Source organism: Zea mays, chromosome 6 (assembly GCF_902167145.1).
Source record: "Zea mays cultivar B73 chromosome 6, Zm-B73-REFERENCE-NAM-5.0, whole genome shotgun sequence".
Classification (NCBI taxonomy): domain Eukaryota; kingdom Viridiplantae; phylum Streptophyta; class Magnoliopsida; order Poales; family Poaceae; genus Zea; species Zea mays.
The window spans coordinates 171,325,862-171,351,751 of record NC_050101.1 but is presented as its reverse complement, the minus strand read 5'-3'; the positions used below and the strand labels follow the sequence as shown (position 1 = coordinate 171,351,751).

The following is a 25,890-nucleotide window of genomic DNA, read 5'->3' as shown; positions in this document are numbered from 1 at the left end:
TTGTGTTGGCATAAATCACCAAAAAGGGGGAGATTGAAAGGGAAATGTGCCTTTGGGCCATTTCTAAGTATTTTGGTGATTGAGTGCAAACACAAGTGCTTAAATGTGAAAATATGCCCATGGATGAACAAAGTGCAAATCACAAGTTAAGGTATGTTTCTAAGCCTTAGTACATTGGTTTTGTGTACTAATATTCTTGTCTAAGTGTTAGAAACAGGAAGAAGAAGAGGAGTGGAGGGCTGCTTCGGGCTGGGGCACCGGACTGTCCGGTGTGCACCGGACAGTGTCCGGTGCGCCAGACCAGCGCGGAGCAAACCAGCCGCTCTCGGGTTTTTCTCCGGCGACTTCGGCTAAAATTCACCGGACTGTCCGGTGTGCACCGGACTGTCCGGTGTGCACCGGACTGTCCGGTGAGCCAACGGTCGGCCGGGCCAACGGTCGGCCGCGCGATCGGCGCGCGACACGTGGCCGAGCCAACGGTCGGAAGGAGGCACCGGACTGTCCGGTGTGCACCGGACTGTCCGGTGCGCCAGATCTGCAACGGTCGGCAACGGTCGGCTTCGCTGTTTATGGAAATAAATCGGGCACCGGACAGTGTCCGGTGTGCACCGGACTGTCCGGTGCGCCCGACGACAGAAGGCAAGGATAGCCTTCCAGATGTGTTCTCAACGGCTCCTAGCTGCCTTGGGGCTATAAAAGGGACCCCTAGGCGCATGGAGGAGTACACCAAGCATTCCTACAACACTCCTAAGCACCAAGACATCGATCACGCGCATTTGTTTCATTGTGATAGCATATAGAGCTCTTGTGGAGTTGTGAACTCTTTGAGTTGTGTTGCGAGCTCTTGTTGCGACTTGTGTGCGTGCTGTTGCTCTGATCTTTTGAAGTCTTGTGTGTGTTGCTCATCTCCTTCCTTACTCCGTGATTCTCTGTGAACATCTTTTGTAAGGGCGAGAGGCTCCAAGTTGTGGAGATTCCTCGCAAACGGGATTGAGAAAAGAAAAGCAAGAACACCGTGGTATTCAAGTTGATCATTGGATCACCTGAGAGGAGTTGAGTGCAACTCTCGTCCGTTGGGACGCCACAACGTGGAGTAGGCAAGTTTTTGTACTTGGCCGAACCACGGGATAACCACCGTGTCATCTCTGTGATTGATTTCTTGTGGTTATTGTGTTTTGACTCCTCTCTAGCCACTTGGCCATACTTGTGCTAATCCTTAACAAGTTTTTGTGGCTTAAGTTTTGAAGTTTTACAGGATCACCTATTCACCCCCCCCTCTAGGTGCTCTCAAGGTTGACCGAGCCGAGGGACTCCTACGCCTCCGGGATACGGATACCTCACTCATCACCTTCTGCGATAAGTAACTCGCGTTCGGATAAAGCGACTCCGTGGACCGAACAAGTCTTCACGTTCGGAAGCTCTTCTGCCAAAGTGGTCCTTCAAGCTTTCTCGACTAAGTCGGAGACAAGGCCTCATGGACGGACGAAGGTACGCGTAAGCGGCAAGGCCGACCGAGCCGAGGGACTCCTACGCCTCCGGGATACGGATACCTCACTCATCACCTCCCGCGAGAAGCAACTCTCGCCCGCACGAACATCCCTGTTACCGACGGAAAGTCCAGATGCTCGGAATAAGGGGAAAAGAGACGCAGCTTTGCAAGCGCAGCGAGGGTGTGTTTTCTGGCCTCAGCGGCCGCAGAAGGCACACGCTACAAGACGATCTGATCCTGCAGGCTCAGGTCTTCACGCTGAAGGGGGCCGTAGCACCCTCGGCGTCGACGACGTCTTCAGCAAGGTCCGACCCAGCCTCGGACGGCGGCGCAGGGACTTCTCCGGGAATCCGGCCCGAGCAGGCGGCTCGGCCGGCTACCCCCGGGGCCTCGGCCAACCATCTTCCAAGGGCGCTAGCCCGACCCGAGGCCTCGGCTGACCGACTCCGGCGTCGGATCCGCTGACGAACAACCCGGCTAGGCTCCGGCCAACCAGGTTCCCATTTTCGAGCCAACTCCGCCTCTGTTCGTATTGATATCGCTACCCCCGACCTCGGCTCATCGAAGAGCGGCCGAGGGGTCTCTTTAACTAAGCTAGAGGAGCCTCAAACAACAAGGCCGATCGAGCCGAGGAATTCCTACGCCTCCGGGATACGGATACCTCACTCGTCACCTTGACACGGGGCGACTCATGCTTGGTGAAGCGGTACAGATAATCAACAGGCGAGACTTAGTGCTCGAAAATGAGGAAAAAACACGGCTCCGTGCCGAAATTACATACATGTTCAGGCCTCGACAGCCACAATGAACAAAAAACCCTGGCAATCGAAATGCCATTACAAACGGAACTCTGGTTCCCCCTCCGCAGGTACGAACAACCCCACTCCATGGGGGAAGGCCTGCGGAGCAACAGAAGACTGACGAGCGGCTCGCCGCCACCCGTTCTGACTGCGACAACAACCACCCCCGCCCCGGGCGGCGAAGCGGCTTAGGCAGCAGCTTCGGGGCAGGTGTTGCGACAGGAGGGCTCTCACCCGCAGAGGACGAGAACCAGCCATTCAGGCCGGGAGACGGAGACCCAGGGCTACTGGCGCCCTACCTATCCCGGCATGGCTGGAGGAAGTCCCCGTGGGACTAAGGGATGCCATTCTCCCCCAGGCGCGGGGGAAGAAAAAGGCAGCCGACCCATGCGGGGGCAGCCCCCCGACTCGCCTCATCCTTCATCTTGGCCTAGATGACGAAAATCCTTGAGGCTGAGGGAGGGGCAGAGGCCGCAGCCCGGCTCGCTTTCCCCCACCATCAGGCCGGAGGTCGCCGTCTCAGGTGACCGCCGGTCGAGGGGTGCGGCCGGGCTGCGTGATGAAAATCCTTGAAGCCGAACGATGGCTGAAAGGTACCAACTCCCACGGAGTTGTGTCCCTCCAACGAGGAGGCGGAAAGACGATAGGAACCCCCCATCCGGTGGCTTGGAAGATGGAAAGACACGACGCATGAGGGAGGAAGAAGACATGGTTGCCTTACGAAAGGGGTTGCCCTCCTTTTAAAGGCAACTCTCCCTACGTGCGCCCCCAAACGCCGCGGGCTGAGTCTTCTCCAACACGCTCCAAGGCCCACCCCTGCGACTCGGGGGCTGGGTCCCGCATGTCATGCAGACCGGCTCTGAGCAGAAGAAGCCAAACCGCCGCGCGTGGTGCGCACAACCGCCCAGCGGTTACAAGCGACCCCCCACTTTTGCCCAGACCAACGGGCGGAAGGGGCGGGCAGCCATGCAGGCGGCATGCAACCGCGCCAGGTGGACGCGCTTCTCCGACTTCTGACACGCTAGCCTGGAGGCCCAGGCCCACGCGTCACGCAACCAGCGCGCCAGTTGCTGCATGCAAGCAGCTGCGCCGCCACTTGTGCCACCGTCGCACCCCTTCGGTTGCGGAGCCTATGCCGCGACTTGAGGCGACCCAGCGCGCGACCCAGCGGCGCCAGCCTGGCGCGACGGTCAATACGGCCGAAAGTGGGCCGGCAGTAATGACGTTGGCAGGCGGACGGGAGCAGCAGTCACGTCGTCAGCCAGGCTCACGTCCCATCCAGGGACAGCAAGAGAGCCTCCTCCCACGGCGTGAAGACGGTGCGCCCGTGATCCGTTCCTCGAACGGCTCGCGCACGCGCAACGGCCGCCCCGCCAACCGCTCGCCCCGTCGCATTAACTCCGCGGCGGGACAGGCGGCGCTTCTGGCAGGAGAAGCGGATGACGCTTTGCCTTCGCCGTAATAACCGCGCCAAAAAAGGTACGCCACGTCGTTCGATTTCGTATCCTTTCCCCTTTTTCCTCTTTCTCTATCTCTTGCAACAGGGACCGGGAAAGGGGATACCCCGAAAAGGATCCTTCCCTGTGAAGGAACCGGGCTCCGAGCCCCCCTACTGATCAGAGGTTCGAAGGCTGGCCCTCCGAAGGGTTGAACAGTCGCCTCAGATCGCGTGGGCCCGACACCCACTACTGGTCAGGGGTTCGAAGGCCGGCCCCCCGAAGGGCTCCATGGCCGCCTCAGGCTACTCGGGCTCCGCGCCCATTACTGATCAGAGGTTCGAAGGCTGGCCCCCCGAAGGGTTCACAGTTGCCTCAGACGCCGAGCGAGGGATGACCAGGGGTACGTTCGATACATAATCGAGGCTCGGGCTGCGCTCCCGAGGTACCCTAGGACATTTCCGAGACCAGCGGGAGCGATCTTGTAACGGAATCCCATCGGAGGGAGGCATCGAGCCCTCGAACCCCGTCGCCAGGGGACCGGGTCCGGCAGATCACCCGCAGGTACTTTTGGGCGTGCCTCTAGGCCCCTAGCCGACCCCCAACGAACGGGGCACGGACGTCCACTCGGATTACCCGCTTGCAGCTCACCGGAGACACCATGTTCGGTGCCCATCGAGGGTAGCATGGCGCACTCCCCCCTCCTCCTTGCGGAAAGGCGACGTAGGGGCGTATACAAAAAGTCGAGTCTGTCCCTGATCGTCCTCTCGCCCTGTGCGGAGGCTCGGGGGCTGCTCTCGCAAACCCGGCTCCGGCCGAACCGTTGACAGCGTCAACATACCAGCCCGAGAACTTGGGCCCCGACCGTGCACCCGGGCTATGGCCAGTTCGCATGAGGGAACGACCAGACCAGCCGAAGCGTTACGCAAGGCATTAAGACCTCGAAGGAGTGAAACCACTCCTCCGAGGCCTCGGGGGCTACACCCGGCGGGTGCGCTCGCGCGCACCCACCGGAATGAAATGCAACCGAGGAAGGCTGGTCCCCTTGCAAAAAAGTGTGACGAAAGCCTCCAAGCGAGTGCTAACACTCCCTTCGAGGCTCGGGGGCTACTGTCGGGGACCATAATTAGGGGTACCCTCAAGACGTCTAATTCTCAGCTGGTAACCCCTATCAGCATAAAGCTGCAGAGGCCTGATGGGTGCGATTAAGTCAGGGATCAGTCCATACGAGTGACTCGATCACGCTTCACCCGAGCCTAGCCTCGGACTCGGGCAGCCGACCTCGAGGGACTTCCGTCTCGCCCGAGGCCCCCCTTTTAACGGTGGACGCATCTCCGGCTCGCCCGAGGCCTTGGCTTCGCTAAGAAGCAACCCTGACTAAATCGCCGCACCGACCGACCGAGTTGCAGGGGCATTTAACGCAAAGGTGGCCTAACACCTTTATCCTGACGCATGCCCCCCGGCAGAGCCGAAGTGACCGCCGTCACTCCGCTGCTCCACTGACCGGTCTGACAGAAGGACAGCGCCGCCTGCGCCACTCCGACTGCGGTGCCACTCGACAGAGTGAGTCTGACAGGCAGTCAGGCCTCGCCAGGGGCGCCATAGGGAACTCCGCTCCGCCCGACCCCAGGGCTCGGACTCGGGCTAAGACCCGGAAGACGGCGAACTCCGCTCCGCCCGACCCCAGGGCTCGGACTCGAGCTAAGACCCGGAAGACGGCGAACTCCGCTCCGCCCGACCCCAGGGCTCGGACTCGGGCTCGGACCCGGAAGACGGCGAACTCCGCTCCGCCCGACCCCAGGGCTCGGACTCGGGCTAAGACCCGGAAGACGGCGAACTCCGCTCCGCCCGACCCCAGGGCTCGGACTCGGGCTCGGCCCCGGAAGACGACGAACTCCGCCTCGCCCGACCCCAGGGCTCGGACTCCGCCCTGGCCTCTGCCGAACGACTTCCGCCTCGCCCGACCCAGGGGCTCGGACTCGGCATCGGCAACGGATGACAGATTCGACCCCAGCTTTGGAGGAGCCCCCACGTCGCCCGGCCTCGGGCGCGGGCCCGCCACGTCAACAGGGAGCGCCATCACCACTCTACCCCGAGCCGACTCGGGCCGCAGAGAACAAGACCGGTGTCCCATCTGACCAGCTCCGCCAGATAGGCAATGATGGCGCCTCCCAAGCTCCATGACGGCGGCGGCTCTCAGCTCTCTTACGGAAGCAGGTGGACGTCAGCAAGGACTCGACCGCTCCGACAGCTGTCCTTCCGCCAAGCTCCGTTGCTCCTCCGACAGCCACGACATCACGCCAGCAGGGTGCCAAGATCTCTCCGGCTGCCACATTGGCATGTACTTAGGGCGCTAGCTCTCCCTCCGCTAGACACGTAGCACTCTGCTACACCCCTCATTGTACACCTGGATCCTCTCCTTACGACTATAAAAGGAAGGACCAGGGCCTTCTTAGAGAAGGTTGGCCGCGCGGGACCGAGGACGGGACAAGCGCTCTCTTGGAGCCGCTCGCTTCCCTCACCCGCGTGGACGCTTGTAACCCCCCTACTGCAAGCGCACCCAACCTGGGCGCGGGACGAACACGAAGGCCGCGGGACTTCCACCTCTCTCACGCCCGTCTCTGGCCACCTCGCCTCTCCCCCCTTCGCGCTCGCCCACGCGCTCGACCCATCTGGGCTGGGGCACGCAGCACACTCACTCGTCGGCTTAGGGACCCTCCGGTCTCGAAACGCCGACAGTACCCCTAATTATGGTCCCCGACATATATAAATGCAGATAGTTTTAGAGCTCTAAATTAATTTAAGTTCAAAAATAAATAGAAATATAGTCTGATCCTAATCTAATTCGATTATTAAATTAGAGTTTATTGTCACCCTTACGCATCAGCTTATTATTAAACTTGCTCTTATAATATGAGATTTTCCCCTAACTTTATGGATTTGTTTTTTGTGAATCACTTTTTTCATGATCACATATGTAAACTTAAGTTTCTCCTTATCCGATATTGTATTCACTCTTGTCTTGATCCCCCCCACCACACACACAGAGCAAGCTAAATCTCAAACTTACACGCTTATAAGGCAGCCAAGAGGATCGTCGTTGTCCGAAAACATACTTTACGCTCTTTGTTGAGCACAAAAATGGACAGCCGGGCTGTCCGACCCTATAGGTCGGTCCGTGGTTCGGATGATCCGTGTGTGTATAGAATTAGTTAGGGTTCTAGATTTGTAACTAAATTTGCTAGCAAAATCTACAAAATTAACTTGATAATCGACTTATAATGGATCTAGATCTCCCTCGTACTGTAAACAGATACCTCGTTGCCGCTCGAAGATCCATTCCTCGCCTATCATACACGTCCGTAGTCCGTCTGCTACTGTAGACAGGGACGAACAAGGAGGGAGGTGGCTTCAGATGCAGTTGTTTGATTGTTTCCTTCGGCGAGGCTGCCGATGCTGTCCCGATCCATCCGGTGGCCGTTTTGGTCTCGGACGCTAGCGCAGACGGCAGATCTGTGCGTGCGGCGTGCCTCTAGAGGTCTAGATTACTAGTTTGTCTAGGTTTCATGTTTCCGGTGCCAACAGTGAGATCGAAACATTGTTCCAATGGTGTGGGCTTGTGATGCTTTTTTTTCGTTGTTGAGGACCCTTTCTGGACCTTTTTTTTTTTTCTGTTGCTTTGCTGTATAGACGGCAGAACGAGCCAAACCTATTGGACCAGTATAGTCCTATATCAAAGAAGCGCCGCACTAGACCAACACCTGCATGAGGTCCATGGTTCCATACCGACACGAAGCACGGTTTAGGGCCGTTTATGGACCGCAGTTCCAGCCCGTAGTGCTAGTATGAGCACGATATATAATTAATAGATACAATGTGCCCTGATACATTTTTACGGCATGTTCAGAAACAAAGTATTTTAAAATTATGGTTATGTAATACTACGGTTTTAAAATATCATCACACAAATGTATTATTTATACATCACTCCTAGCAATACTAGCAATACGTGTTTAGTGACAAAGTATCTAAAACCATAATATTTAGTGTACATATGGAAGGCTAGTCATAGACAAAAACTTGGAGTTGCAGTGAAGTTTTAAATACTCTAAAATATCATGGTATCTACAAAATTATGGTATTTAAAACATAGTTTTTTTTACCATGGTATCCAAACACATTTTAACAAAAAATACTATAGTTACCTCAAAACTTTAAAAATACTTTCCTTCCGAACACCCCTATCCATCAGATAGCTTTGGGATAGATTTTATCTATTGGATTCACTATAAAATCGATGCACACGATACGAATGAAACTAATATAGCAAATTATTTCTTACAAGATAAAATTGATGCACACAATTAAAAGCAACTAATATAGCAAATTAAATCTAATTTATGGCATGGATAACCAATTTGACATGGAATCGGTTTTGGGTACATGAGAAATTAAGCGACCCGGTGACTGACATTATATAAATCGGATAATTTGCATTACGAATTCATTGATCTTGGATTTGACATTTACCATATCCTTCTCCGACGATATCTGACAACTTCACTCGCTACTGTGACGCATTCCCAAATCGGACAAGAGCTCGAGCAAAGCGTTGTGAGACGTGCCACCTTGCTGCAGAGCCTCCAGGGCCTTCTCCTTCGCCGCCATTGAGCTCCCACGGAGCGCACGCCCGTCCTCCGAGTGCATCACCCACCTGACCTTCGCCTCCACCTCCTCCGCAGTGACCACCTCCCCGTCGTACCCTGCTATTTCCACCCCGACCCTCGCGTCCTCCACCATGAACACCTTGTTCAGCCGCTGCTCCGCGTACAGCGGCCAGCACAGCAGCGGGACGCCTGCCGTTATCCCCTCTAGAATCGAGTTCCAGCCGCAATGGGTGACGAACGCGCCGGTCGCCCTGTGCCGGAGCACGTCCACCTGCGGCGCCCATGACTTGACCACCAGCCCTCGCGCTTTGGTCTTCTCCAAGAACCCCTCCCGCAGGAGCTCGCCGAGGTCGGGTTCGGGTAGCTGACGATTACCGTCGGCATACAACCCCGTGCCGTCGGGCCGCGGGCTCCGTACCACCTACAGGAACCTCTGCCCGGACATCTCGAGCCCGGTGGCGATCGCCTCGAGCTGCCTCTTGGAGAACGAGCCCATGCTCCCAAAGCAGAGGAACACAACGCTGTTCTCCGGCTGCGCGTCCAGCCACACAAGGCACGCGTGCTTCTTGTCCTGGACCTCTCCGCCTCCAGAGACCAGCGGACCGACGCAGTAAACCGGCGGCGTGGGACGGCCCGGGACGCACGCGCCGTCCCTGAGGGCGGCCACCACCCTGGGCTCCAGCCACTCGAACGTGTTGACGAGCATGCCGCGGCATGCCGGGACCCGCTCGAACGCGCTAAGGAACACCCTGTACACCTGGTTGTCGCGGTCGAGGGCGTTCACGGGGAGCTCCGTGGGTCTGAACGCGGGAACGCCCGGAAAGCAGAGCGGCGCGTCGCCGATGTCCCCGAAGCTGGCGTTCACCTCGGCCTGCTTCTGCGGCATGTGCAGGCTGACGGCGAGGCTGCTGGCGCCGGAGGTGTAGAAGAGGTACGCCGGCACGCCGAGATCCGCGGCGACGTCGAGCGCGTCGACGCAGAAGATGTCGAGGACGAGCGCGCACACGGAGGCGGATTGGAGCGCCGAGCGGAGGTAGTCGCGGAGCGGCGCGTTCGATTGGCGGAGGAGGGCGAACGGATTGTGCGGCGGCTCCTGGCCCTGGTCCTGCTCGACGGCGGCCGGGGGAACGGTGTTGGGCGGTGGCAGTGGCAGCATGTGGAAGTTGATGGACGGGTTGGCCTCAACGGCGCGCGCAACCGCGGACGAGGCGTCCGTCGACGCGGCGGGCGGCACGACGACGACGACGGTCACGGCGAGGCCGCGCCGCAGGAAGAGCTCGCTCAGCTCCACCATCGGCCGGTGGTGGCCGACGCCGATGCCTGGATACAGAATCACCGTGTGCCGGCTGCCGACTCGCCCGCGTGGTGTCGGCCGTGCGCGCGCGACTACGCTATTATATTTGGGCCGTTGGGCCCGTTTGTTCTGTCGGGACTAAGTTTTAGTTTTAGGCCCCGTTTCAATCTCACGGGACTTCCTACTAAACTTTAGCTATATGAATTGAAGTGCTAAAGTTTAGTTTCAATTACCACCATTAGCTCTCCTGTTTAGCTTACAAATGGCTAAAAGTAGCTAAAAAAAGCTGCTAAAGTTTATCTCGCGAGATTGGAACAGGGCCTTAACCTTTGATTTTAGAGATTAAAAATATTCAGAATATATTAAATTGATCATAAGAAGACCAAAATAACTCTTAACATTCTCCCGTCATTAGTTTAACTAAAATAAATGATGAATAAAAAGTGAAATTAATATGGTTTAGTTAATTTTAGTCACCACTTGATGGACTAGTTCATGTTTTAGTCTAATCGTTTATTAGTTTAGGGACTAAATAAGATTAAAATGAATAGACTAATCTTTAATTCCTCAAACCAAACGGGATCTTAACGTGATGTGCTAAAATTTAGGGGTTGAAGTTGAATACGGGTTTAACTCGTTGTAACTTCTGTATACACAATATGTAATTTTCAGTTCTAAAAATAAAAAACTCGTTAGATAAACTGTTAAAATTTCATTTACATTAACATAAATATAATGAATAATTGATGATTATTTTATAGCGAAAAATAATATTTGTGATACAAAGAAAAATAAAACTATAAAAACTATAATTTATTTGCACTTAGTTATGGTAAAAATGTATACCAATGCATTGTCTGCAATAATCTTAAGAATTCAGACACGACACCTCGTGTCGAAGAAGTGTTAGGACATGTTTGCAAACAATGTTTTTAAAAGCATAGTTTAAAATAATATTCTTTATGATTATCACGATAATATATAATTTTGAACAACTTTAAAAATACCTGAGTTTTATAATATTGATTGGATATAACATTGTAAATCATGGTATTTAGATAAAAACTATTCATGCCATGGAAAAATCGAGTTGGAGTAAAGTTTTAAATACTCTAAATACCATGATATCTAGAACATCATAATTTTAAAAATATAGTTTTTAGGATCACAATTAAACACCCCATGATATAAAATACTATAACACTCCTATAAATTATAGTATTATTTAATAACTGTAAAAAAATTACTTTCAAACATAACTTAAGCTTTGTTCGTTTGTGTCGGATTAGTGGGTTGGAACGATTCCTAACCGAATTGTTTCTCTAATTTATATAAACTTTAATTAGCTGCAACGATTCCGAATGCAATCCGAAATTACTTTCAAACATAACCTTAGGTTTTATTCGTTTGTGTCAGATTGGTGGGTTGGAACGATTCCTAACTGAATTGCTTCTCTAATTTATATAAACTTTAATTAGCTACAACGATTTCGGATGCAATCCGACACAAACAAACAAACAAGGCGTATATCCCGCTGCAGCAGTCGCATATAGCGACTTGTCTGCAAGATCCGGACTTTGCTCTTATGCGACGCATGAGAAAATGACGAAAGAGAGCGCGCATGCGACAAGGGGATAATTGGCTTCGCAAAATTGCCTTACAAAACAATGACTTTGCAAAATTGCTAGCTACAAAATGTATGCCTTGAATTTTCAAGTATCAAAATTCAAGAGTTTGATGAGACCTGCGTGACATCATCGTGCAAGGGTAGGGAACCGTCTTTCTAGTTAATCTCTGGCACATTCACGTGGCTCGGGTTTTGACACGAAGGAGGCCAGCCTATCCCAATCTGTCGCCAAATTAGCACAGGTATACATATCATTTTCCACATTTAATCCTTTCCATATCAACATGTAGACAGCATCATAAATTTTTTAAAAAAAACATGGCCTTCAGTAAAGATATACATGAATCAGCCAGATCTGTCCTAAAAAAAAATGCAACCTACCACTCAACGAGGCAACGGAACAAGCTTTAATGAAACTTGAGGGCCCCCAATCTGAGCCCAGTCACTACCAACCTACGCTACTTACAAAAACAAAATGTACCTTCTTCCTGTTTTTCAACCCTGTGTACAAGTACAAAGTTAGATCAAACTTGTGGCCTCAGTCAGCCACTCAGCTGCATGCAAATATACAGTTAGGTAGCCTTGTGACATCCTGGCCTTCATTGTATGTGTCCTACATCACGCTACTTATATAATCACAATTTATGGTTGTGGACTCCATGGGAGAGATTCCCTTGCTACTCCACCTGGGGTATGTGCTCTTGAACCTTCGATGGAAACCTTGTGTGATGTGCTGCTGACCCCCATTTTCCTTTCTATGCGATCTTATTGTATTTTAGTATCTCAAGCAATAGATAATGCAGTTGTAACTGGGGGACAGTAGTATCACAAATGCGGAGTAAGCTGTGGTGATACAACACCTTGTGCAGAATCCCTTGCTCTTTCAAACTCATCGCCAAGAAAGCAACATGTTAAAGCACAAGTGACTTACATACATCACATCTTCTCCCCCTTGTTCCAATATTCTGCATTAACCTTGTTGTATGTCAGAAATGCTCCTTGTGGAATTCGAATTTTGTTGTAGACTTGCCATTGAATTCATAACAGAGCTTGCTTAGTTCCTGTGCCAGAACTGGAGCCCCGCAGTAGAACACTCCTGTACACAACAACAACAATTACCTTCTTACAGTGATCAGATCATAGAAGATGGGACCGAAATTACTGATTCTGGAAGAAGTAAACGTTGTTAGAATATGTTACAACTAGGCCAGGCAGCTTGGTTGCCCTGGCCAGGCAGCACAATCTCAGCTGCCTAGGCCAGGCAGCTTTTGTTAGAATATGTTATACATAGGCTACGGTCTTAGTTGTCCAGGATTCTCTTAGGCTATATTAGAAACCAACTATGATTTGAGTTAGATATAAAACAGAATAGAACTGCGTGCATCCAATTCATTTAGAGTCAGAGTTGGTTGGGAGGGATGTTGTAACCAAGTAGGATTCCTCTTGTAATAGACAGCAAAGTGTGCAACGTGTTTGAAAAGTTTGTTAAATTTCAGAACATGGTTGAGTGCCGCTTTAACATCTAGATCATTGCTATCCAAACTGATGAGGAGACCAGTATCAGCATCTGAACTCGTTTTTCACCAAGATAGCTATCTCACACCTAGTGTCTTGTCCTCATCCTCATGCTCATCAGTAAAACGGTCTTGCTGAAAGAAAGCATTGCCATATAGTACAGAGTAGGATTCCACTTGCAATAGGTAGCTCCTGTCGGTGCTTGTATAAATAAATAAGCACCATCGACCCTAGAGGTCAAGGCAAGCAATTTAATATCATGGGTTGTGTTTCTTTCAGATGGTTCGAACTATAGAGGCCCAAAAATTAGCCAAAAACAAAATTATAGACTTCCAAAAGTCTTGGTCTCCGAAAGGAGGCTTTCAAGTCCTTACCCATGTTTGCTCATTAAATTTATAGTAACCACTTCTACTGAAATATAGTAAGTTTATTGCTTTAGTTAGATGTATTAGCTAGTTAGTAAACAAAATTCCCATCCTAAAGGATATTTATATTCATAGTTAAAAAGTATAAAAGGTAGTTTTCAACTATATCAGAAATATGAAACGTATCTCACCAATCTTAGCATATGGATGTTTGGTAGCTATCTTAGATAAGACCTTTTTAAAATTTGGCCTTGCAAAATGTGTCCGCACCTGCAAAAATAACTTATCAGTACATCAAAACAAAGTTTTTTTTTCTGCTGAGTGAATTGGTATAGGAAAAAAAGGAAAGAACCAAAAATATGACAAATTATTCCAAACATATTTTCTTAACTGTACTACAATGAAGTTTTAACCCTTTAGGGTGTGATGCATATCAGGGTGCTGGAACTTACTTTAGTTCCAGAAACTATATCAACACCATTCTTGGCATGGTTGAGAGCTTGTAGCATCGTAATGAGTGCTGACCGAGCATCCCCTTCCTCGTAAACACTTGTGAGATAATTGTGCATCTCAATGATATTCTAGTATTGAACAAAACCATCCGTAAGAACAAATTTGCAAAGGGAAAACCAAATAGCATGATTTGTAAAATATGACAGGTATATGATACATACCCTCTGATCTAGTTCAGCAATTTCATTCATGACCCCTTTAAACCAATCAAAAGACCCTTGTTCACGTGTCACCCAATAAAAGTAAGCATTTGTTGTCTTCAGTACCCTCTTTGGTTTTGAGGTAATCCTCATAAGGGTGTCAAGATCAACATGTGCCTTGCTGCGACCAATTGGTGGGTAAAGATCGCTTGAAGCTTCCTGCAAATTTTACATGAATAAATTAATTACTGGCTTAGTCTGGAATTAATGAGGAAAAACATTTGAATAGATGACTAACTAAACACAAAGAAAACAAGAATTACAATCATTGTTAATTTCTAGATCACAAGCAGAAATAAGAGACCAGTTTTTTCTATATAGTATAAGAAGCTAGATGGGGACAGGAGAAAGATCACTTACTTCCTCTTCCTCCATTTTGATGATGTTATTGAGCAGGTCTTTCAGTATGCTAATAAAAGGTGTGGCACCGATACCTAATCCGACAAGTAGTAAAACGTCATACTTGCTGTAGTCTTGTGCAGGAGAACCATATGGTCCGTCAATCAAAAGTTTTGGTAACCTGCATTCCCCCAAAAAAATTGTTAGAGTACTCATTAGGGTTTTGCGGTTAGCCCCTTGTAATTACAGTCTCACCCCTGTGTAATGGGCTAGGCCCATCTAACTTGTCTATTAATACAAACGCCCAACCCTGAGTTAGGGTTTCCCACATAGTATAGAGCTAGGATTCTTTTCTCTCCCTCCCAACCCTCAGACCACCCACCTGCACCTCCCTGCACAGCCGCTGGCACCCCTCTCCAGGCCGCACCCCAGCCACTGCCCTCCTACAACCGATGGCCACCTCCCCCGTCGGCGGCGGCTCGGCGCCACAAGCCGTGGCTTGCCTCTTCCTCGCCGCCGGTGCGCCCAGTCACGGCCTGCCCTTCTCCATCGTCGACAGCCACAACCGACAGCTTCCCCACACGGACCTACGCCATGGAGCTCTCGTGCACCTCTGACCTGGACGCCGCCATGGGTGCCTCCACTTGCGAGGTCGCCGGCGCGCGCCCCTCCGACGTAGTGGCCCTGGTCGGCCTCTCCGCCGCTGCAGCAGCCGACGCGCGTGCCTTTGCGGATCCTCCGATCGCTCCCGAGCCCCCCCCCCCCCACCTCCGGACTCAACGCCGCCCTCCACGCTCAAGCCGTCGGGATTCACAACATTTGATCCCTCGTGTCCATTGTGTTGGACCCGACGTGTCCAGGCTCAGGTCGTTCTCACACTTCGGCGGTATGCTCTCGCCGACCACGTCCTCGACGACCTCATCGCCCCGCTGTCTCCATCGTGGTACCGGATGGACAACGTGGTCCTCTTGTGGCTCCACGACACCATCACCGTTGAGCTATAGGACATCATCCGTGACCTAGCGGACATTGCTCGCCAGGCGTGGTTCGCGCTCGAGGGACAGTTCCTCGGGAACCGGCAGGCTCTGGCGCTCCACCTCGACGCCCAGTTTCACCGGTTCTCTCGGCGGGATCTCTCCGTGGGAGAATACTGCCGCCAAATGAAGGGCATGGCGGACTCTCTCCACGACCTCGGCGAGCACATCGTCGACCGTACACTGCGCTGAACCTTCTGCGTGGCCTCAACCCCCGCTACGGCCACCTGAAGGCTCTCATCAAGAGGATTGTGCCCTTCCACACCTTCTACGCCGTCCGCAACGAGCTTATCCTCGAGGAGCTCACCTTGGAGACCGAGGCCCCTACTCTAGCGCCGGCCACCTACAGTGCTCCTCCCGGCGGTCACGGACAGGGTTTCCCACAAAAATGAAGCCCCAAATAGCAAATATATATTATTAAGTATTGAGATGCATATGGGGAATTAACATACGCTTTCTTGGTTGTTTCGTCTGCTCGAAGAAGGCCACTTTTCCCACCCACAGGTGGCTCACAAGCTGCTGAGAATACCCGTTTGAGCTCCCGTGTCCAGTCACCAAGTTGTCGAACATGAATGCTTAGATAGTCATCCCCAGGTGCTGAAGTAATTGAGAAAGGATGCCTGAAAGAAGAAACCAAGTGTTTAACTACACATTCTAGTGTCCAGACTCCAGAAACATGATTTTGTGAGCTAGCTCGAGTTTGGTTACAAAGAAGATCCACACACCATTCAAAAGGTGAAACTGCAGGGCATTGAACAAACATATACTGCCCACTCTTGTAACGGAATGTGGGAGGTTTAGACATCTGCAATGTCAAAACATTACCAGGATATATAGCCACCTGCAGAAGAACCATGGGTCAGAGGACTGTAAACAAACTTTTAATACTCAAGATTTCTAAATATGTGAAGGTTACCTTCAATAACCGGACAGAATAACTGCCCGATCTGAAAAACCTCAGAGTCCTCTCCCCTACATACAGACCAACAGGAACAGCAAGGTACATCCATGTCTGTACAAAATAAAAGGATATTAGATACTTAAAAAGTTACTGAGGTCCACAGAGTAGACAAAACAAAAAAAGAAGATTATCTCACCGTCCTTTTGTACCAGTCGTGGATAAGGTATAGACACTCTCCATGAATAACAAGTGATATGTACACAATGATGAACAAATGATGAGAGTACCAGAATGCATTGAAGCCAGTTAGTTTGTCAAATGGCCTTGGAAGCTTCACCAGGCTACGGCGGAACCACCTTGTTGCTAGAGTAAAAGCGATAAGCATGCACACAACCATGATTATCCCTGTTATGCCCTCCACTCCTTTTACCAGATCCAGATATGTTGGTTTATTTTCCCCAAAGTATTTGCGCAGTGGAGCATACTTCACCTCTGATGAACTAATGAGCCGTGGAAAATCACATACAAGGTGGTTCCCTGCATGAAGGACAACACCAACCACAATTGCTGCTGCAATAGTCTGCCATTACAAAACAAGCAAAAGAAAAAAAATGTTCTTTTAGTTATATTTTTGGTCTGGATGAACCACATGTCACATGTATCCCTTATTACGAAAAACCCTTATCAGGCACCACTAATGCCCCCATTATACTTTTTTTCGAAAAACGCAGGAGAACTGCGCCTATTAAGAAGAAAAAACAAGGTCTAAGCAGACCAGATATATACTTATGATTAATTTTTCGTTACATTCACAGCCAACAAGAAAGGCAAGTCATAAGTTGTCTAAACATGGCATTGCCCAACTTTTGCTTTTAGCTAAATTGCTATGGTCAAATCACGGTACACGTATAATCAAATGGTTTTAGCTTACAGTGCCTCCTTTTAACTGAATATCAGGAAGAATATAATTCCATCAGCAAAATCATGTTCTTTGTTAGCTGGAGCCAAGAGGCAAGCAGAACACTGGCTACCTTGTGTGCTGATCAAGAACAATATTGGGTGAATATGATCTACCGTAGGCACAAGATGACTATTTAAAAGGGTTAAATCAATTTAGACTATGGCCTGACTATAGGAATGTCAAATAAAACTTTCAGACAAAATGTATGGAGGAATAATCCATCAATTGAGCTGTATATATATTATATAGTACATATAGTACCTAAGGGCGTAATTGGTTTCTTAACTCAGCCTGGCTCGCATGTGATCAACCAGGCTCACTGAGACTAGATTGTAAACATACAGGATTGATTGTTTGGTTAAGTTGCATGTCGTCAACCAGGCTGAGAAGGGACAATGTTTGGTAGACTGGGTCATGAGGGAGATAGAATAAACATAAAAAATAAATATTTTAAAAAAGAATTTATATAAGTGTAGTCTAGTTTTATTCGTAACAACGGCAGGAACGCTAAAGTAAAATCGTTTTATTAATTAGATGTATTAATTAAGAGATATAACATAAATACCAACTTAAAATGATTTCTTGTGTTCCATGCCTGCATCAGCGCAACCTGGCTCAGGAGCGAAGACCAATTCTCCGGTATCCGCCCGGCCAGGCTGTGGCGTGGTCGGTGCATGAATTGGGCCTAGCCCATGAGGCTGTACGGGAAACCAAATAACAAGGTGCCTGCGCCGGCAGGACCTGGCCCTGGCAAAACCAGGAAACCAATCACGCCCTAAGTCTCTTTTCAAACTGCTGGACATTGTGATAAAGCAGCCCCACACGTGACGACCATGCAGTGCAAAGGACAATTCATTTAACCAATTTTTTCACATTCACGTGAATTCAGATGACCAGCATGCACTATAGAAACAAAGTAAAGATGTAACATATCTCACAAACAAACAACCGTTTGCAAACCCTAAAGTTGTACTGTTGGAGTTTATAAGTGAATTACCCACCTCTCCCATCAACTTAAGCTTTCGGGTTGAAATGGTCAGTGTATGCAACATTGCGACTAAATATGTACCATGAACCTCCAGCCCCCAATTTGAAGGGGCAATAAAAGACTAATTTGAGTCTAGGACTAACCTTGTGGAAGTTAATGTTGTCATCAAACGGCAATGCCCGTGCAGCTTTCGTATTCCGCAGCCAGGTGATAGTGTTGCGGCATACAGGCAAGAGAATAAGTGCCATGTTCAGTTTGAGAGTCTCTGCAGCACCTTTCGCAGTTGTGACACAGTAGCCCATCACATCAAAGACATAACGGTTACGGTACTGAATGAACTTCCAAATAAACAATCCAGCCATTATTCCAATCCATACTGCAAGCACCCAAACACGTTTCCAGTTGTCCTCCAGATAGTAGTTCAATGTGCTGCTAATTTTTCGGATTGGACTTCTTTTCCTTAGACCAGCAAGGTTCTGGCTTAGTGCTTGGCTTGTGTAGCTCAAGGCCTGGCTGTAGTTGACATAGGTATCCTTTTGCAGTAGCAATGTCTCCAGTTGCCAAAGCTGCAATGACAATAAAAGGCATTTTAAAAAAAATAAAATATGTCCCCTAACACCAGAGCAATTTGGGGAAAAATAAGTACAGAGCATTTTTTTTGCAAAGATATATGTTCTGCAGGTTACAGTCAACAGGTCATTGATCAGGCACGTATATATATATTTTTTTAAAAATATGTACAGACGTACATGTAAACATAGTGCATCTAAAATGTGGTGTATATAATGATTTAGTACTGAAATTAAAGAACAAAACTACAAAAAACCTTTTAGAATATTGCGCAGTGAGGATCTCCCTAGACAAAAGGAAAAGCAAAAATATCCTTGTTGACTTCAGAGAAGTACAACTGCTCAATTACATAGGTATAGCTTCAGATTCAGCAGAACGATCAGATATTTGATAGCTAAATTTATGAATGATTCTATGCTTACAGTAATCTCATTATTAGCACATAATGACACAAAATATTGCCTAAGTGGAATTAACAAAAATAGTTCATAGTGTCATCTCCTGAGAATCCTTAATTACACTTCTCAGGAGAAAAAGAAGCAGGTTAACCATACACGTCAATCTAAGGGACAAAAGTCAAACACTCCACCAGATGCAGGTGGTCCCCTCAAGATTATAATTGCATCTGGTGGTGCACATGGCTCCCATATGAGCCCACCATACATGCCACAATCTTGTAGAACATGCACACAATAATTCCATTGTGAAAAAGGTGGGACATGAACTTGATTCTCAGACTCTCAGTTGTACTCACATCTGAGGACTGAAATTACACAACTGCAAAAATAGCAATACTGCATAGGATTATCTGAAAATAAAAAAGATGAAGACCTGAAGAAGTGAAGATATTGCATAGGATTATATATGAAACATGGTCTCAAAATCAAATGAAAATAATCATCACACTGTGTGCTATTCCTTTCAGAAGACCTGAAGATATCATTTGAAGAAAATGGGCTGTACAAACTAGGAAGCAAAAGTAAAGAGTGAAAGTAGAGGAAGACGCAAGTTTCTCCGTACAGCTGGTTATTAAAATATAGAGATTGTTATCAAGAATTCAGATTATTTAAATGTCATGTTGATGAGAGTGACCTGTAGATTTTTGGTTCCAGCAGCAGGAGCTTGGTGTCCTGAGATTTTACAGTAGCTAGGAAACAACTTAAGCTGCCATGGCTAGGCTCCCTTGTGTAATATGAGTGCTGATGACACTGATTTTTAGTTACAATATACACCTACAATGTGCTGGCTAGAGATAAAATAATTTTGCAGTTTTGCTACAAGACAACCTCAAGTGAGCCAACATATAATGTCTTCAGATACAAAGATCAAAGAGTCTCCTTAGATGAAGTCAGGTGGTTACATTTTAAGAAAGAACGGCTCCAGGTGCCCATCTCCTTTTATCATAGGAAGAAACTCAACTGCACAGTTATAAAAAGTTTGGAAATAGAACTCCAAAAGGCACATGAGGAGCAAGTACTAGGAGAAATAATAAAATAATAGACTTCTTTCCAGATCAAATCTGATCTAGATGGTCATGACCACAGACCACTGCATTCTGGTACGTTAAGTAGATGTACAGAGGGAAGCAGGGATGACCAAGATTAGACTGGTATTTAGGACAGTTGGAGGAGATCAGTGGAAGGGTTTGACTAGGCGGGAGCAAGAAAACAAAATCCTCCTTCAGATACTGACCCGGGAATGGGATTCTTTAAAAAAAATTGGTTAACCTCCGTTTCAATTTTCACCAAATAAGAAATAATGGCTGGTGAAGTGACCAACCTTGTCATGTTGTTTGGTTAAAACAAGTTAATCAGGCCTGCAGTATCAATTTATTACTGGACAGTGGACAGACCCAAATACATCCAGTCAAAACTCTCTTTTTTTGTCACTCTACTCAGTAATTCAACATCTTCTAAACACCTTCAAAATCAGTGGATACTGATGGGATCATGCAATATAAAGAGTACTATGGAATCAGTTATTTGTCTCAGATCATAGGCAGTATGGGATAAAACAACATGCTATGCTTACCTCAATGTAGCCAAGCCCTTCAGGATCAAGTTCCTCCATGATCAAGGCTGCATACTCCTCAGCTTGCTCCTTAAGCCTCGACAATTTATTAGCAGAAGCACTCAGCATAATGATCTGGAAACAAAAAAATGTCATTTTTCAATAAACTGATCACGAACATACTTTTCAGTTTTCCCGCATCGAAAAAAGTAACCAAACAACCTAGCCTGGCCCTTTAGACTATGACCCCAGTTCAATAAATAAAATAAGCTCTAATCCAAAAGCTCCCCCCCCCCCACCCCGGTTCCACGCTGTTTGAGCAGATTAGAGTACTAGTTAGGCAGCATGACTGAAATGCCCCCACCAACTATTGCTTTCTAGCCTCCAGCCTCCTGTAGGTTAGAGTTCCATCTCCATCAATAGTAAATTTACTAAGAACCCCTCCCACGTTCTAGAACGACCAATATCGATTTTGCCAAAAAAAAAAAAAAGATGTCTGGAGACCGGCCGGTGGTGGGGATGCTTTCTCCGCCAGTTTCGCCGGGATGCCTCGATTAGTCGGCAATGTTTCTCCAAGCTACTGAGTCCGTAATCCTTATTATGCGCAAATCCAGGAACACAAACTTGTAAGGCAACAAGAAAACAAGTACATATAACTACAGAGGCATGGAAATGGACAGACCAGTTATCAAAAGACCCCAAATAATTGTACGAAAATATCCCCATACGGGAGAGGAAAAAATATCGCAAGTGAAACACAAAGCACAGCGACGACGAGGAATTGTTTACCTCTTTCACCTCGGCCTCCGTGATATGGCCATCTGCATTCTTATCCACCCTGATTAAAATGATACATACCAAAACGAAGACGGATTAACTGAAAACCTGATGTGTTCATAGAGCGCTAATTAGATAGAAGTTCTCAGATTGCGGGGTTACATGTCAAAGAAGATCTGGAGGCGCGAGTCGAAGCTGTTATCGGTGATCTGCTGCCAGATCTCGCGCAACTCATCCTTGTTGATCCTGTCCACCTGCATCTGCCGGCGGCGGCTCAGCGTGTCGAAGAGCTCCATCGCGAACTCCTGTGACTCCGTCATCCCTGCATCCAGAACTCCAATGCGATTAGGAACTAGTCACTCGAAGAAGCCTGGGGTTTCTGGAAGGGGAAGGGGAAGGGGAGAAGTGAACCTATGCATTTGGGGAAGTCGGCGCGGGAGAGATAGCCGTCGCGCGCGAGGCGGTCGAAGTTGGCCTGGACCTCGATCCAGGCGTTGCTGGCCTTGTTGCCGCCGCTGATGAAGCGGAGGCCGCGGATCGCGCGCTGCGCGCCGGACTTGGTACGGTCGAGCTGCGCGCGGCGGCGGCGCTGGGCGCGGGCCTCGAGGGCGGCGTCGATGCCCGAGGGCGCGGCAGCCGGTGGCTCCCCCGCGAGATTGGCGCGGCTCTGGGTGCGCGTGAAGCGCTTGGTGAGGTCCTGCGAGAACTGCTTGGCGCGGCTGGCGGTGGCCTTGAGCTCCTGCGAGAACTGCAGCAGGCGGTGCGAGGAGGTCCGGCGCATCGCGGGCGAGCGCGAGCGCGACGGGGCCGCGGACGAGGACGGGGTAGGGTCCGGGTGGCGGCGGGGCGGAGCCGGAGCAGCCGCGGCCGCCGCCGGCTCGACGCTCCGCAGCACAATGTTATCGTCCTCCAGCAGGTCCAGCGTGACCTCGACCAGCTCCTCCCCGTCGTCGGAGCTCCGGTCCGAGCCGCGCGGAGAGGAGCCCGTGCTCAGCGACCGCGGCGTCGTGGCGCCGGAGCCCCATCGCGGGCGCCCCGGCGTGCCGACGCCCGGTCCTCCTCCTCCTCGCATCACTCCTTCCCCCTTGTCTGTCTGTCCTCCTCACCCCCCGGCCGCTGCTTGAAGCAATGAAGCCACCACCACCACCAAACTTCCTTTGACGATTTGGGAGCGAGCGAGCGAGAAAAAGATATAGCTCACGCAACAGTCCAAGCCGGCGCGACCTAAAACGCGGTAGCTCGTAGTCACCCCTCTTTCTCTCTCCCCAACTGCGCGCGCGTGTGTGCGTGGAGAAAGAAAGAAAGAAAGAAAGAAAGGCACCCTCGTGCTCGTGCCGCGGACAAGCGGAGCGGAGTCCAAGCTAGCCGGTGCCGAGCGGAGTCCAGGCACAGGCTAGTACGTGCTGGCGTGCCGCGGCGCCGCGGCCGGTACATCCGCTCCGCCAGCTCATAAAATATTTATTACTGCCCGGTCAGTGTGATATGTACGCGTCCGCACTTGCCACTCCAGCGACAGAGACTTGCTAACTTTCATTAATGACAATGTGGCTGGATTTTAGTTTCAGACGATGGTTATTACATATTTTTAAATCAAACCTATAGTTTTAGTTTGTTATAATTTCTATAGGTATAACATATAGTTTTCGGTTTTAAAAAAACTCGTTAACAACCTCATAAAATACGATAAAATCTTACATTATGTCCATCAAAATTAACAACTTACAATTATTTTTTATAATCATGTAATAACCGACCGTCCGATTGGGAATATAGATGAGCATGCAACCTAGAGCACGGCAGCCCGGCACGAGGCCCTTTTTTTTGGCTCGGCCCAAGCACGGCCCGGTCCGGCTGGATGCGTGCCCGGGCCGGCTCGGACCAACCAATCAGGTTGTGCCTGGGTTGCTGGCTGCGCTCGCCGGGCGGCACGGCTCGGCCCGCCTAAAAACGGCAGGCACCGACCGGCCCGGTATCGGGGAGCGAGGCATAAGCTCGTCCTCCCGCTGGCGGTTGGCCCCACTCGGCCACTCTCCGTCTCCGCTGTCCGCTCGCTCGGCTCTCTCCCTCTCGCGGTCTCGCCTCTCGCCCTCGGCCTCTCCGTTGCTCCTCGCTCCGCCTGCTGCTCACCGCCTCACCGTCGACCGTCGCCGTAGTCTCTGCCGGATCTTCGTCACTAGCCCCGTTCCGTGCGGCGCCGCTCTCCAGGCTCCGGCTCTGCATCGGTGAAATCCCTAACCCTAATCACAAATCCCTAACCCTAATCTCCGCTCTTCGGACTCCGGCTCTCCCTCCCATCGTCCCGCGTCATCGTCTCCGGCTCCGGGCTGCGGCTTGGCAGATAAGTCCCTCTCCGGCTCTCTCTCTCTCTCCAGTCGGCCATCCTAATCTCTAACCCTAACCCTAATCTCCTCTTCTCCGGCTCTCCCTCTCGCGTCGTCCGTCGTCGTGCACTTTACCCTCGTCTCCGGCTCCGGGCTCCGGCTTGGCTGGTATGTCACTCACTCACTCTTCCTCAGTTCATCACCACCAGTCGACCGTCCTAATCCCTAACCCTAACCCTCGCTGCTTGCTTGTGACTTTGGTAGGTCGCCGGCTGACTACGTGGTCGTGCTAGTGCCGCCACTGCCGTCGAGGTACGGTGCCGAGATAGAAGTCGGTTATGGATGACGACGACGACAACGGTCGGTACCCTAGAACCATCAACGAGGAGCTCGTTGAGTTAGGGTAGCTTCCCGATGACGTCGACGACATGGGAGATGATGTTGCTGCCTTGTTCGGTGTCGATAGCACTCATAATCCCAGGTCGGTAAGTGATGCTGCTGGCTCTAATGAACTTGATTCATTGACTTCTTCTAGCACTGGTAAACGTCGATCTGCTATTTGGGATGACTTCACTGAAGTCACAGAAAACCTTAATGGTAAGAAGGTGTGCATTGCAGGTATTTGCAAATTTTGCAAAGCTAGGTTGAGAGCTAATTCTAATGCTGGCACTGGACATTTGCTTAGGCACAAGAAATCATGTAAAAAGAAGTTTGATCATGCTGCTATGGTTCAAACTAGACTTGCTTTGAACCCTGATGGGTCTTTTAGAAACTAGGAATATGATCCTCAAGTGGCTAGAACTAAGCTTTGTCGTTTGATTGCTAGACTTGATCTTCCTTTAGGGATAGCTGACACAGATGCTTGGGATGATTACTGGAAGAGAATTAGGCTTACACCTATTTCCTAAACTAATTTTGGTGGTTGAATTGCCCAACACAAATAACTGGACTAACTAGTTTGCCCTAGTTTATAAGTTCTACAGGTGCCAAAGGTTCACAATAAGCCAATAAAAGATCAAGAGAAAGGGTTCAACCAAAGGAGCAAAGGGACAACCGAAGGCACCCTGGTCGGGCGCACAGGACTGTCCGGTGTGCCACCGGACAGTGTCCGGTGCATCACCGAACATGTCCGGTACACCAGGGTTCTCCACGCGTTGAACTCCTCACCTTCGGGAAAACGCAGAGTCGCTCCGCTATAATTCACCGGACTGTCTGGTGTACACCGGACAGTGTCCGGTGCTCCAAGGGGACGCGACTCTGAACTCGTCGGCTTCGGGAATTCGCAACGGCTAGTCCGTTATAATTCACCGGACATGTCCGGTGTACACCGGACTGTCCTGTGTGACAACGAAGCAACGACTACTTTGGCGCCAACGGCCACCTGCAGGCGCATTAAATGCACGCCAGAGCGCGCAGAAGTCAGGCACGCCCATGCTGGCGCACCGGACACTCTACAGTACATGTCCGGGGCGCCACCGGACATCCAGACGGGTCCAGCAGTTAGAGCTCCAACGGTCGGAACCCTAACGGCCTGGTGACGTGGCTGGCGCACCGGACATGTCCGGTGTGCACCGGACTGTCCGGTGCACCATGCGACAGACAGCCTCCACCAAACGGCTAGTTTGGTGGTTGGGGCTATAAATACCCCCAACCACCCCACATTCAAGTCATCCAAGTTTTCCACCTCTCAACCACTTACAAGAGCTAGGCATTCAATTCTAGACACACTCAAGTGATCAAATCCTCTCCAATTCTACACAAGGCTTTAGTGATTAGCGAGAGAGATTTGTCGTGTTCTTTTGAGCTCTTGCGCTTGGATTGCTTCTTTCTTTCTCACTTGTTCTTGTGATCAAAACTCACTTGTAACCGAGGCAAGAGACACCAATTGTGTGGTGGTCCTTGCGGGGAAGTTTTGTTCCCGGTTTGATTTGAGAAGAGAAGCTCACTCGGTCCGAGGGACCGTTTGAGAGAGGGTAAGGGTTGAAAGAGACCCGGCCTTTGTGGCCTCCTCAACGGGGAGTAGGTTTGCGAGAACCGAACCTCGGTAAAACAAATCTGCGTGTCACACTCTTCATTCGCTTGC

General features: G+C 49.9%; 1 protein-coding gene and 1 pseudogene across 1 annotated transcript; both read right to left on the bottom strand.

The window, feature by feature from the left end:
* Positions 1-8,069: 8,069 nt before the first annotated feature.
* LOC103631602 (anthocyanidin 5,3-O-glucosyltransferase-like) lies at positions 8,070-11,904 on the bottom strand (annotated as a pseudogene).
* On the bottom strand, positions 11,894-22,622 carry LOC100101532 (respiratory burst oxidase-like protein C). Its single transcript, NM_001112548.1, is given in 14 exon segments — positions 11,894-12,409; positions 13,385-13,463; positions 13,646-13,774; positions 13,868-14,065; positions 14,267-14,426; positions 15,732-15,899; positions 16,005-16,120; positions 16,196-16,291; positions 16,377-16,760; positions 18,273-18,695; positions 20,731-20,844; positions 21,499-21,547; positions 21,649-21,808; positions 21,898-22,622. Coding segments are annotated over 14 exon segments (2,847 nt in total). The 5' UTR covers positions 22,559-22,622; the 3' UTR covers positions 11,894-12,299.
* Between the last annotated feature and the right edge of the window lie 3,268 nt (positions 22,623-25,890).